Here is a 15971-nt window from a genome sequence, read left to right on the forward strand (position 1 = left end):
CATCGAGGTACACTGTGGCACATAGAGGTACATCGTCTGTTCTTTATCTATGAATTATCGAAACGCTTTCATCGAAAGATTGTATTACGAGTTTTTGATGGTGAATAAGATTACCTATACTTGGTAATATATAGTTAATAATTGGTTTGAGAATACTAAGATGAAAATAGGAAAGATTTAAAAATTCACATTTTTGTTTCAGATATATGAAATTGCAATTTTATTTAAAACTGATTAAACGATTCATTCAATTCTTATTACAGTACTTTACAGTACAGCAATTTATTATTTTGATAGTGTGTTGTGTTTACTGAAGTATTGTAGCAAGATAGAATTATATTTCGTTGCAAGTATTGGATATCCAGTTTTATATTTTATTTATAATTTCGTACAAGATTGTAGTTTTAATTCAAACAAGTATTAAACTGAAATATTAACTTCGCATGCGACAAGAAAATGGTATGGAGAGGTCACGCGACCCGCAAAATGTGAGAGTCGAACAAGCACTGAATATCACGTCTATTCCTGTTCTTCGTCTGTGGTAAAATTATTTTAAAAAAGAGAATGATGCGTCTCATAAAGAATTATACTATTTATCTACTTAAACATTACTGCTAATTATGCATGTATAATTAAATGCATGTATAAATTAATTAAATATTAAAGTACTTATTAGGAACGGATTAGTGCTTCTAGGAAGCATTGCTTTTTAGCATTAAAGATACTCTATATAACCACGCACCTGATTCACAAACGTTCCATCTAGTTCCTGTCCCATCAAATTTGAAAAACTTTACCTGATAGAACATCTAATTTAATTTCAATACTTTAATGAGAAACCCAAACGTGTGTTCATAAGCCCTGCATAATACATACATATCCGAACATAATAAAGGCGCAGAGTGGCTTTATAAATCTTACCGATCAAGAATATAAAGATTCCCTTATACCTAACTATAAAAAATCTAAAGGATTCTTTATAAACCCTACCTATTAGAGATCTAGAGGTTTCATGTTGCACCCTGAAAAGAAGAATAAATCAGTAGCCATAAGGGCCAGCAAAATAAGGTCATTATCCGCTCGATATAATCCCGAGCAATAAACCGTGAGTGGACTACCTTTTCTTTTTCGCAACATTAATTTACTAAATTCATGTATAGAATAGAAAATTCTCAAGATAAATACACGAACAATGCTTCATGCAATAGTTGCAATACTAATTAATTCACTAATGAAAATAAAAAAATAAAAATAAACAGGATACTTTCGCAAGTAAAAGTTGGATATTTTAATAATAAAAAATAATCTATGCACTCAAAACCACCTAATGACAAAATCCGCAATCACTTAATTGCAAACCCAATAGCTCAAAGCCGATGTATACGAGAGCCCGATGATTCTTTACGTCGTGAGCCAGAACGCAATCTTATTCGATATAATTGGGACAAGTGCACCAGGAATCGAGCAATGTTGTACACATTCACAGAAATTATAGATACGATGTAAGTGTACCAAGTGTACGGAGATGCAGATGCAAGAAGGGAATATGATTAGGGCGAAGCATTTCCCTACTGAGGAAATTTCAGACGAAGAAGTGTTTCGACGCGTGAGAGATCGCAGGAAATACGACAGTTTCAGTGGGAAACGTCGAAATAGAGCGAAAGTAAAGAGAAAAAGAATTGCCGCGATAAAGGAAGCTATGCTCCAAGAAATTAAAGATAATTCAAATGCTGGATTATGATCGCTGGATGGATTATGAACGTTGCCGATGTAGCAACATGGAACAAAAATAAGTAGTAGTCGAAGCTGTGCAATCATTTTTGCTCCTTTTAATTTTTATATTATAGGAAATATGTATCATATAATAGTTGGCATTCGATTGTTCTAACATTATAATTAGGATATTTCCTAGATATACTAAGTACAAAAATATTATTGTTCCTATGTCAGAATATTTAAAAATAATTCGTTACATTTAAACATGTAACAAGGAGAACTAAGAAGTGTTTATGTATTGAAATAATGTCGACTGAATGTAAAGGGGAAGTATCCTCAGAAGTACCCAGTATGGTTGTGGCAGTCGTGTAAATGGTACAAATCAATACGATATCCGTTAATCGCGAGAATCAGTGTAAAGATTTCTTACAGTTGTTCTTTTTTTGCGATAGATAACTACCCAAGACATTTCGTGCATTTTTTAAATAATTATGAGTGAACTGAATTCTACAAATTGAATTATTGAAAATCTATCGTGCATATATTGTTTCGTGAAAGTACTTATTTCTGGCATCATGTCCCATCGTAGGACGGTAAGCATTTAATATGATTATATGATAAGTATTTTTGAAACAAACAGCTAGAAATTAAATATCGCAGAGTAACAAATCCTAAATTCTAATTCAAGGAGGGTATAAAAAAACCGTCTGCTTGAGATACCTATTTTCAGCGAATTTAACTATTATTATTTTATTTCCAAATAGAGATACAAATCCATAGCAATTAAAGATTTGATTCCTACGTCTCGATTTAAAGTTTTGGCACATAATGAAATGTATTAACATATCGTGTCGATAATACCAAAGAACTATCTGGACCTTCGAATATGATTCCATATTTAAAAGTCGCAATAATCTTAAATCTTGAACCTTGTATCTTGATCGAACGTGATTATTTAAAATTTTGAATTTATCAGCCTGATTTAAACTGTCACGACCCACCAAAACATAAAGTTCAAAGCTTAAAACTGTTACGTCTTATAAATATCGAATCATATTTGAAAATTCAAACGGTTCTTTGGTATTATCTATACGACATGTTAATATATTTCATTAATTACAAAAAATATTTAAGAAATATATAAAAACCGTTCAAATGATCAGTGATTTGGAGGACAATCAAAGGATATGCTTTTAGAAGAAAGATGTCAAAAGCATTAATAACTCAAGTACGTCAAGTACATTTTCGTACGAAGTGAAGTGCTGGTCAAAAAGTGCGTGTCCCATCGATGCAAATAAATAGTAATCGGACGGAGCCAAGTCTAGTGAGTAAGCCGCGTGCGAAAGTATTTCCCAACTGAACGCTTCAATCGTTTCCTTGACCGGTTTTGCTGTATGTGATGGTGCATTATCATGAAGCAAAATTACTTTGTGTTGCCTTTTTTCATTCGAATGATCGAATCAAATCGATCATTTGTTGCCGGTAGCGCTCAGTATTAACGGTTTCGCCAGGTTTTAACAGCTCGGTGGTCTTTTTTGGTGACCTTCCACGTTCTTCGTTCCACACGTCAAAATTATCACTTCTGAATTTTTTAAACCACTCAAAGCACTGCGATTTACCAAGAGCATGCTCACCATAAGCTTCGACAAGCATTCGACGCGATTCTGCAGCAGTTTTCTTCAAATGGTAACAGAAAACCAATGCCGTCAACAAATCGTAGTTTCCAGGCACAAGATTTGACATGTTTAACGCTATTACAAACTATGCTGTTGTATGAAACTTGTATTGTTCTGAGTCGAAAATGTTTCTGAGATGTCAACAAAGAATTTTGGCATCAATGCGCAATTTAGTGATAACTATATTATCAGCTAGGGCAATCTATAGGCAAATTCCGGTTTCGTACTTACAGACCTGATATTTCTATTGAGGTAGGAGAAAGAAAATTTTTCAATTACCTTGAAAAAATGTTAATATTTAAATACTTCTTAATATCTTTTCCGTGGTTTGGAATTTATATTCGCTCAAAAGTTCGATTAGACTATCTAATTAGAATAGAATTATGATTTCTATTCTTAACAAAGGTATCTGTTTTCCAGGCTCCCAGCAGATTGCCTGAGGGCGGAGGTTTTGGTCCTGACCGTTTATCACTGGAAAGTGAAATTACTAATAGCAACGTCGCACGCGCGAGGAAATGGTTACCTGGTGCTTTAGGTTAGTTTTCACTCTTGATATTACGTCAGGTATTTATCTGTAATTTTATTACGCAGAATGCAATTACCTTTGCATCCTCGAATTGATGTTTCATAGCGATGTTCCTGAATTATTTCTCACTTCTATTGACATGCGTACCATCGTTTAAAGTTGCATTTCTATTCCATCCTACATTACGATAAATTTAACATTTCGATTCAGATATTCATCGCACTGATGCTATATTATATCATAAACCAAGTGCGGACTTTTATATATTTATTTTATTTATTTTATATATTTATGAGAAATCTGAAAGCAAAAAAATGTACATTATTACACATTAATATACCTATACATATCGCAAGTCTCTAATAAATTTGACTTCATGTAGTATTTTACTTAATGCACGTATAATGCGAATGGATTAACAGACTAATAATAAAATAGCTAAGAAATAAAACTAGTGGAAAGCATTCGTGCTAACATCGCGAAGAGACCATTTACTTATAGCCTGCGGTATGTATTAATTATAAATATATTAGTAGTATATATTAAAAATATAAATCTGCGTAAATATAGGCAGTGTAATTATAAAACAACCGCGCTACAATTAACATATGCTATATATAGCGTTATCTGTTTTAATTCCAGCAACGATAACCATGTGCTTGGTCGGTACAGTCTACGGATGGACAAACACTTCAGTTTTCCGTCTAACATCGGGAAACGGAGACGTGCCGCTAACGTTAACACGCGATGAATATTCATGGAGCGTTTCTTTGACAGTACTTAGTTCAATGATTGGTTCACTTGTGGCTGCCCATTTGGCCGATCGCATCGGTCGTAAATACTGCCTCCTTCTATGCAGTACAGTGTTCATCTTAGGCTGGTTCGAAATGTACTGCGCAATTTCTGTGCAAACGCTATACTTTGCTCAGGGTGTCCTCGGTATAGGCGTAGGTATTGCCCGCACGATAAATCCCATGTTCGTGTCAGAAGTCACCGACATCGAACACAGAGGCTCCATAAGTGTTTTAATCCCAGCGAACGTATATATAGGGTCAATACTAACCTACGTTCTAGAACACTCGCTGACGTACACGTCACACCTGCTGGCTCTTATAGTAATTTCCATTATATCCATCTTGCCGCTCCTGTGCTTACGCGAAACTCCGTATTTCTTGGTGGCAAAAGGTCAAACGGCGCAAGCACGCAAGTCGATAGCATATTACAAAGGCATCGAAGATCCTGAAAGAGTGAAAATCGAGCTACGTGCTCTACGCGCAGAAGCCAGATACGGATTACACCAACAATCCAGAAGTGATTTATCCTCACAATCAGGAAGCGATTTACACCCACCATACAGAAGCAATGTGCCGTACAGCATCAATTTGCCCCCACCATCAAGTAGCGATTTACCCCCACCGTACAGTTGCACTATAGCCTCACCATTAAGTAGCGATTTACCCCCACCGTACAGTTGCACTATCGCCTCACCATTAAGTAGCGATTTACCCCCACCGTACAGTTGCACTTTCCCCTCACCATTAAGTACCGATTTACTCCTACCGTACAGTTGCAATTTGCCCTCACCATCAAGTAGCGATTTACCCCCACCGTACAGAAGCAATTTACCCTCACAATCCATACGCGAAACACACTCAGACCCCACACGGGAAGTAGTAGGCACAGAAGGCACGTCCGATTTACACTTACCATCCAGTAGCGATTCACCCTCAGAATCCATATCCTCAGTACATTCAAAATTCAAATGCAAAGTAAACATACAACTCACGGGCGAATTACGCGTAGAATACTCGCCAGACTCGCCCGGATTACCACTCCAAATCTCGCGCGAATTACACTCACAATCCACAAGCGAAGTACACCCACCATCCACAAGCGAAGTACACTCACAATCCACAAGCGAATTACACCAACCATCCGCAAGCAAAGTACATGCGCCATCCACAAGACAAGTAGACCAACCATCCGCAAGCCAAATACACCGACCATCCACAAGCGAAGTACACTCACAATCCACAAGCGAATTACACCGACCATCCACAAGACAAGTAGACCAACCATCCGCAAGCCAAATACAGCGACCATCCACAAGCGAGGTTCACCGACCATCCGCAAGCCAAATACAGCGACCATCCACAAGTGGAATACACCCACCATCCACAAGCGAAATACACCCACCATCCGCAAGCGAATTACACCAACCCTCCGCAAGCGAAGTACACCGACCATCCACAAGCGAAGTACACCCACCTGCCACAAGCGAAGTACACCCACCATCCACAAGCCAAATAGGCCAACCATCCGCAAGCCAAATACACCGACCATCCACAAGCGAAATAAACCCAGACTACATGTGCGAAATACAATCGCGATCCAGAAGCGATTTACGCACACAATCGAATGTGGATTCGCGAGCATCAACGAGCATACCTGAGTCATACATGGATGGAACTAGATATACCTGCTTAAACAAGCTGCGAGCAATACTACAAGGAAGCAACAGGAGAGCTCTGTTCATCATGCTTGGCTTGATCATGGCACAACAACTTAGCGGAAACTTCACCACTGCGCAGCACCTGCAAAAATTGATTAGCAGAGAAATAACCTCTTTCGATATATATATCGCGATGATTTTGGTCGACTTTGTCCGCTTTTTTTCTGGCTATATAACAGCGATATTAGTGGGATGGTATGGAAGAAGAAAACTTTTGATTCTGTCTATGCTTGGGTCGTCTTGTATATTGCTGATTTTAACAATTCCGCTTCCGAGAAATAAAAATAATGTTGGCTATGACAAGATCCTTTATTTGCTCGGAGTCGGCTTAATTTTGTGTCAAGCATTCTTTCAAATTGGTTTAGGAACGTTACCCAATACTTTCCTATGCGACTTATTTCCTACGAAACTAAAAGGCATTGTTGGAGCCATCGTTGTGATTTTCGATGGTGCAATTGGTCTTATCGGGTCGTTACTGCATCAAGTATTTGAAGGTATTGCAGTGTTCGAGACGATCAACCTTCTCTCTGCGATATCATGCGGCACGGCAACTGTGATGGTGGTTCTATTTGTACCCGAAACAAAAGGAAAAACATATCACGAGATTCAAGAGCTTCTAGTTAGTGAATCTTCGATTTCTTCGAATGAAGAAAATAGTGCCGATGAAATGGAAGTTAGTAGCATATGACAGGAAAAATTGCACTGTACGTCCGTGGCACGGTGCCTACTTACTCGGAATATTTTATTTCTCATTTTTATTAGTATAACGATGAAAATCTTCAATTTTATCACGATATGCAATATTTGTAGTAACGTAGTTTTATTCGTTTGTACGTGTAATTTTAGAAATGTGTCTAACAAAGGTGATGGTCATTTACAAACATATATATCGCATAAATTGACTTGCATTGAACTTAGAGGAATACATGTTCTCAATCTAAATTTTTTATCCATTTCGTAACACGAACAATGCAACAACACCAATTAACTCGAGATAATTGAACAAAAGTTAGCAAAAGTAAGAAAAGAAATATATTAAAAAATGACAAGGTGACATAATACTGACAAGGACAATTTTTTATATCACAGCTATTATCTATACTGTTATTTTTTGTTTTCAATATATAACATATGTATAAAACATATGCATATGCTAATATTGTCACAATAAACAGCAGGTATGCTGAAAAAGTCAGTACGTATGGTGAAAATAATATAATATAATTAACATAACACATTGATAATAAGTACTTATATTATATTGTGGTTGTCGCTGATAAGCATATGTATATACATATACAGTTATATATGTGTAAGACACGGTCTTTTCGGCGTTATATTATAGTTATTACTGAAAAATATTTGAATACGTTTGTTCGAATATTACAGTAATTACTGTATCATAACATAGTGATAAATACCTAGCCTTGTCTAGCAGGAATTCTATCGAACTGTTGAATGTTATTTTCAGTAAATAATGGCTATAATAATAGTGTTCACTTCAGAAATTTATAATATTTCCCACTTTTAATATACGACAATTTACGCGAAAAATTAAATATCGACAATTTTATAAAGTTTTGTCTATCAACAATTATGTATTTATTGTATACCTTTTAAACAAATATATTCCTTATTAAAAAGCTACAAGAAACATGGAAACATTACTATCTATATAAAAATCACAAACAAGATATTGAATGTTCTATTTTATTTAAGTTTTGTTATAGACGAAATTATTACAGACACCCCTGGTGGAAATTAATTAAAGGAGTCCATATGAAGACAAGTCAACTGTAGTACCAAATACCGCTAAGGTCCTAAACCTACGTCATGCTAAATTGGTTACGTCGAGAACGATATTAACATGGTAAGAAAACCACCGAGTTCACTGGGTAAATTACTCTGAATAGCAACTTTCACTTCTACGGTAACATCACTCCTCCTCTTTCCCAAAATATTACTGATTTTGCATTAAAAAATTCGGACAAATCCCGCTTTGCCATTCATTTGCAAAATATTAGTTCTTTGATCGTTATGGAAAACAAACAACATAAAGAGCTTTTAGAACGCCCGAAGCGGAAATTTGACGAAGACGTGACATAATATGGGACTCTGTGTCGCGTGTTCTGAAATACCGACATCGAAAAATATCAGTCGTTTTCATGCTCCCTACAATTCATAACATTGCGAAGCGACGATTGTTAATATCTGAAAAGGGTACTCGCTAATGAAAATAAAAAAATGAAAATAAAGAGAAAACTTCCGCAAGTAAAAGTTGAATAATTTAATGATAAAAATAATGTATGCACCCAAAACCACCGAATGACAATATCCGCAATCACGTAGTTGCAAAATCAATAGCTCAAAGCCAATGTATACAAGAGTCCGATGATTCTTTGAATCGTGAGCCTGAACGTAATCTTATTCGATATAATTGGGACAAGTGCACCAGGAATCGAGCAATACTGTACACATTCACAGAAATTATAGATACGATGCAAGTATACCGAGTGTACGCAGATGCAGATGCAAGGAGGGAAAATGATTTGGGCGAAGCGTTTCTCTACTGAGGAAATTTCAAACGAAAAAGTGTTTCGACGCGTGAGAGACCGTAGAAAATACGACAGTTTCAGTGGGAAACGTCGAAATAGAGTGAAAGTAAAGAGAAAAAGAATTGCAGCGATAAAGGAAGCTATGCTCCAAGAAATTAAAGATAATTCAAATGCTGAATTATTATCGCAATGTAAACGATGTTGCAAATGGAACAAAAATAACTAATAGTCGAGGCTGGGCAATTATTTTTGCTCCTTTTAATTTTTATATTATAGGAAATATGTATCATATAATAGTTGGCATTCGACTGTTCTAATATTATAATTAGGATATTTCCTAGATACAATAAGTACAAAAATATTATTGTTCCTACGTCGGAATATTTAAAATTAGTTCGTTACATTTTAACATATAACACGGAGAATAAGAAATGTTTATATGTTGAAATAATGTCGACTGTATGTAAAGAGAAAGCAACCCCAGAAGTACCCAGTATGGTTGTGGCAATCGTGTAAATCGAACAAATCAATGCGAAATCCGTAAATCGCGAGAATTAGTATAAAGGTATCTTACAGTTGTTCATTTTCAGCCGTAGATAACTATCCACGATTTGATATGCAGTTTTTAAATAATTATGTGTAAACTGGATTCTACAAATTCAAATATTGAAAATACATCGTGATTATATAATTGCGAGGAAGTACTTATTTCTGGCAACATGTTCCAGCGTAGGACGGTAAGCATTTAGTATGATAATATGATAAATATTTTTGAAATAAACGGATAGAAATTAAATATCGCAGAGTAACAAATCCTAAACTCTATTTCAACGATAATATCAAAAAAGTGTCTGTATGAGATACCTATTTTCAGCGAATTGAACAATTATTTGTTATTTCCACATAGAGATACGAATCCATTGCAATTAAAGTTTTGATTCCTACGTCTCGATTTAAAGTTTTGGCACATAATGAAATGTATTAACATACCGTATCGATAATACCAAAGAACCGTCTGAACCTTTGAATATGATTCCATATTTAAAAGACACAACAATCTTAAATCTTTGACCTTGTGTCCTGACCGATCATTATCATTTAAAATTTTGAATCTTTCAGCCTGAATTAAACTGCCACGGCCCACCAAAACATAAAGTTCAAAGCTTAAAACTGTTACGTCTTCTAAATATCGAATCATATTCGAAGGTTCAAACGGTTCTTCGGTATTATCTATACGACATGTTAATACATTTCATTATTTAGAAAAGATATTTAAGAAACATATAAAAACCTTTCTAATTATCATTGATTTGGAGGACACTCAAAGGAAACGATTTTAGTAGAAAGATGTCAAAAGCATAAATAACTCAAGTACGTCTTCTATCTATAATAACATCAAATAACATCAAGCATATTTTAATGCTGTTGATAGCAATATCATAAATTGCATTTCTATTAAGGTAGGAGAAAGAAAATTTTTCAATGACCTTGAAAAAATGTTAATATTTAAATACGTCTTAATATCTTTTCCGTCGTTTGGAATTTATATTCGCTCAAAAGTTTGATTACACTATCTAATTAGAACAGAATTATGATTTCTATTCTTAACAAAGGTATCTGTTTTCCAGGCTCCCAGCAGATTGCCTGAGGGCGGAGGTTTTCGTTCTGTCCGTTTATTACTGGAAAGTGAAATTATTAACAGCACCTTCGCACGCGCGCGGAAATGGGTACCTGGTGCTTTAGGTTAGTTTTCACTCTTGATATTACGTCAGGTATTTATCTGCAATTTTAATACGCAGAATGCAATTTCCTTTCTCCCCTCGAATTGATGTTTCATAGTGATGTTCCTGAATTATTTCTCACTTCTATTGACTTGCGTACCACCGTTTAAAGTTGTATTTCTATTGCATCCTACATTACGAAAAATTAAACATTTCGATTCAGATATTCATCGCACTGATGCTATATTATATCATAAACCAAGTGCGGACTTTTATATATTTATTTTATTTATTTTATATATTTATGAGAAATCTGAAAGCAAAAAAATGTACATTATTACACATTAATATACCTATACATATCGCAAGTCTCTAATAAATTTGACTTCATGTAGTATTTTACTTAACGCACGTATAATGCGAATGGATTAACAGACTAATAATAAAATAGCTAAGAAATAAAACTAGTGGAAAGCATTCGTGCTAACATCGCGAAGAGACCATTTACTTATAGCCTGCAGTATGTATTAATTATAAATATATTAGTAGTATATATTAAAAATATAAATCTGCGTAAATATAGGCAGTGTAATTGTAAAACAACCGCGCTACAATGAACATATGCTATATATAGCGTTATCTGTTTTAATTCCAGCAACGATAACCATGTGCTTGGTCGGTACAGTCTACGGATGGACAAACATTTCATTTCTTCGTCGAACATATGGGTACGGCGAGGAGCCGCTAACGTTAACACGCGACGAATATTCATGGAGCGTTTCTTTGACAGTACTTAATTCAATGATCGGTGCACTTGTGGCTGCGAAGTTGGCCGATCGCATCGGTCGTAAATACTGCCTCATTCTATGCAGTACAGTATTCACCTTTGGCTGGTTCGAAATGTATCGCGCAACTTCTGTGCAAAACCTATACTTTGCTCGGGGTGTCCTCGGTATAGGCGTAGGTATTGCCCGCACGATAAATCCCATGTTCGTGTCAGAAGTCACCGACATCGAATACAGAGGATTAGTAAGTGTTTTAATCTCAGCGGACGTATATATAGGGTCACTACTAACCTACGCCCTAGAACACTCGCTGACGTACACGTCACACCTGCTGGCTCTTATAGTAATATCAGGTATATCCATCTTGCCGCTCATGTGCTTACGCGAAACTCCGTATTTCTTGGTGGCAAAAGGTCAAAAGGCGCAAGCACGCAAGTCGATAGCATATTACAAAGGCATCAAAGATCCTGAAAGAGTGAAAATCGAGCTAGGTGCTCTACGCGCAGAAGCCAGATACGGATTACACCAACAATCCAGAAGTGATTTATCCTCACAATCAGGAAGCGATTTACACCCACCGCACGGAAGCAATGAGCCCCCACCGTACAGTATCGATGCGCCCCCACCGCGCAGCATCGATGAGCCCCCACCGCGCAGCATCGATGAGCCCCCACCGTACAGCATCGAAGAGCCCCCACTGTGCAGGATCACCTTGCCCTTATCATTAAGTGACGATTTACCCCCACCGCGCAGCATCGATGAGCCCCCACCGCGCAGCATCGATGAGCCCCCACCGTACAGCATCGAAGAGCCCCCACTGTGCAGGATCACCTTGCCCTTATCATTAAGTGACGATTTACCCCCACCGCGCAGCATCGATGAGCCCCCACCGCGCAGCATCGATGAGCCCCCACCGTACAGCATCGAAGAGCCCCCACTGTGCAGGATCACCTTGCCCTTATCATTAAGTGACGATTTACCCCCACCGTACAGAAGCAATTTACCCTCACAATCCATACGCGAAGCACACTCAGACCCCGCACGGGAAGTAGTAGGCACAGAAGCCACGTCCGATTTGCACTTACCATCCAGCGATTCACCCTCAGAATCAATATCCTCAGTACAATCAGAATTCAAATGCGAAGTAAACAAACAACCCACGGGCGAATTACGCGTAGAATACTCGCGCGACTCGTCCGCATTACCACTCCCAATTTCGCGCGAATTACACTCACAATCCACAAGCGAAGTACACCCACCATCCACAAGCGGAGCACACCGACCATCCGCAAGCGAAGTACACACACCTTCCACAAGCGAAGTACACCCACCATCCACAAGCGGAGCACACCGACCATCCGCAAGCGAAGTACACACACCTCCCACAAGCGAAGTACACCCACCATCCACAAGCCAAATACACCGACCATCCAGAAGAGAAATAAATCCAGACCACATGTGCGAAATACAATCGCGATCCAGAAGCGATTTACGCACACAACCCAATGTGGTTTCACGAACATTAACGGCCATACTTGAACCACTCATGGATGGAACTAGATATACCTGCTTAAACAAGCTGCGAGCAATACTACAAGGAAGCAACAGGAGAGCTCTGTTCATCATGCTTGGCTTGATCATGGCACAACAACTTAGCGGAAACTTCATCGCTGCGCTGCACCTGCAAAAATTGATTATCAAAGAAACAGCCGCTTCCGATATATATATCATGATGATTATGTTCGAAATTATCCGCCACTGTTCTGGCTATATACCAGCGGCATTAGCGAACTTGTATGGAAGAAAAAAACTTTTGCTTCTGTCTATGCTTGGGTCGTCTGTTACATTGATGACTTTAACAATTCATCTTCTGTTAACTAAACGTAAGACTGGCTATGACACCATCATTTTATTATTCGCACTCCAATTAATTTTGTATAAAGCATTGTTTCAAATTGGTTTAGGCACGTTACCCAATACTTTCCTATGCGACTTATTTCCTACAAAACTAAAAGGCTTTGTTGGTGCCATCGTTGTGATTTTCGATGGTGCAATTGGTCTTATCGGGCCATTACTGCGTCAAGCATTTCCAGATATTCTAGTGTTCGAGACGATTTACCTTCTCTCTGGAATATCATTATCCATAGCATCTTATTTGGTGTTAAAATTTGTACCGGAAACAAAAGGAAAAACATATCGCGAGATTGAAGCGCTTCTAGTTGGTGAAAATTTGAATTCTTTGAATGAAGAAGTTAGAACTGATGAAATGGATACTACTAGAATATGACAGAAAAAATTTCACCGTACGTCCGTGGCACGGTGTCTACTTACTCGGAATATTTTATTTCTCATTTTTATTAGTATAACAATAAAGATCTACAGTATTATCACGATATGCAATATTTGTAGTAACGTAGTTTTATTCGTTTGTACGTGTAATTTCAGAAATGTGTCTAACAAAGGTGATGGTCATTTACAAACATATATATCGCATAAATTGACTTGCATTGAACTTAGAGGAATACATGTTCTCAAGCTAAACTTTTTATCCATTTCATAACACGAACAATGTAACAATATCATTTAACTCGAGATAATTGAACAACAGCTTGCAAAAGTTAGAAAAGTAATATATTAAAAAATGACAAGGTGACATAATACTGACAAGGACAATTTTTTACATCTCAGCTATTATCTATGCTGTTATTTTTTGTTTTCAATATATAACATATGTATAAAACATATACATATGCTAATATTGTCACAATAAACAGCAGGTATGCTGAAAAAGTCAGTATGTATGGTGAAAATAATATAATATAATTAACATAACACATTGATAATAAGTACTTATATTATATTATGGTTGTCGCTGATAAGCATATGTATATACATATACAATTATATATGTGTAAGACACGGTCTTTTCGGCGTTATATTATAGTTATTACTGAAAAATATTTGAATACGTTTGTTCGAATATTACAGTAATTACTGTACCGTAACACAGTGATAAATATCTAGCCTAGTCTAGCAGGAATTCTATCGAACTGTTGAATGTTATCTTCAGTAAATAATGGCTATAATAATAGTGTTCACTTCAGAAATTTATAATATTTCCTACTTTTAATATACGACAATTTACGCGAAAAATCAAATATCGACAATTTTATAAAGTTTTGTCTATCAACAATTATGTATTTATTGTATATCTTTTAAACAAATATCATCCTTATTAAAAAGCTACAAGAAACATGGAAACATTACTATCTATATAAAAATCACAAACAAGATATTGAATGTTCTATTTTATTCAAGTTTTATTATAGACGAATTTATTACAGACACCCCTAGTGGAAATTAATTAAAGGAGTCCGAATGAAGACGAGTCAACTGTAATACCAAATACCGCTAAGGTCCTAAACCTACGTCATGCTAAATCGGTTACGTCGAGAACGATATTAAAATGGTAAGAAAACCACTGAGTTCACTGGGTAAAATACTCTGAATAGCAACTCTCTCTTCCACGGTAACATCACCCTTCCTCTTTCCCAAAATATTACTCTTTTTGTATAAAAGAATTCGGTCAAATTCTTTCTTGCCATTTATTTTTGCAAAATATTTGTTCTTTGATCGTTATGGAAACAAACAACATAAAGATCTTTTAGAACGACCGAAGCTGAAATTTAAAACTGAAAGTAAAGATCGAGTTAAACCTAAAACTTAATTACATTTATATTAGAATCCTCTGTGAGATGGAAATTCGTATATGTATCGATATTTCACACATTCACTATTATAAAAACGCGACTAGACGTGACATTATATGGGACTCCGTGTCGCGTGTTCTGAAATTCCGACGTCAAAAAATATCAGTCTTTTTCATGCTCCCTACAATTCATAACGTTGCGTCGCGACGTTTGTAATTATCTGAAAAGGGTACTCGCTAATGAAAATAAAAAAATAAAAATAAACAGGATACTTCCGCAAGTAAAAGTTGGATATTTTAATAATAAAAAATAATGTATGCACCCAAAACCACCGAATGACAATATCCGCAATCACTTAGTTGCAAACTCAATAGCTCAAAGCCAATGTATACAAGAGTCTGATGATTCTTTGAGTCGTGAGCCTGAACGCAATCTTATTCGATATAATTGGGACAAGTCCACCAGAAATCGAGCAATACTGTACACATTCACAGAAATTATAGATGCGATGTAAGTGTACCAAGTGTACGCAGATGCAGATGCAAGGAGGGAAAATGATTTGGGCGAAGCGTTTCTCTACTGAGGAAATTTCAAACGAAAAAGTGTTTCGACGCGTGAGAGACCGTAGAAAATACGACAGTTTCAGTGGGAAACGTCGAAATAGAGCGAAAGTAAAGAGGAAAAGAATTGCCGCGATAAAGGAAGCTATGCTCCAAGAAATTAAAGATAATTCAAATGCTGGATTATGATCGCTGGATGGATTATGAACG

At 36.5% G+C, this 15971-nt stretch overlaps 2 protein-coding genes across 5 annotated transcripts in view; both read left to right on the forward strand.

Moving 5' to 3' along the window:
• LOC138187071 (uncharacterized) overlaps positions 1-15971 on the forward strand; it is a 55447-nt gene that overhangs the window by 32017 nt on the left and 7459 nt on the right. Inside the window, exon 3 of one of the 4 annotated variants that reach the window (XM_069127539.1) lies at positions 11362-12050. The exons of 1 other annotated variant lie outside the window; for it this stretch is intronic. In XM_069127539.1, the coding sequence (XP_068983640.1) occupies positions 11362-12050 (689 nt within the window). Of the gene's footprint in view, positions 1-2041; positions 2310-9689; positions 9723-11361; positions 12051-15971 lie in introns of those variants that run through there. 2 more of the 4 variants (XM_069127540.1, XM_069127542.1) reach the window with 2 other exon arrangements.
• LOC138187074 (uncharacterized) overlaps positions 1-15971 on the forward strand; it is a 31396-nt gene that overhangs the window by 13352 nt on the left and 2073 nt on the right. The gene's annotated exons all lie outside the window — the stretch shown is intronic.

This window comes from Bombus flavifrons, chromosome 14 (genome assembly GCF_040668555.2).
Source record: "Bombus flavifrons isolate JBK064 chromosome 14, iyBomFlav1_principal, whole genome shotgun sequence".
NCBI lineage: Eukaryota > Metazoa > Arthropoda > Insecta > Hymenoptera > Apidae > Bombus > Bombus flavifrons.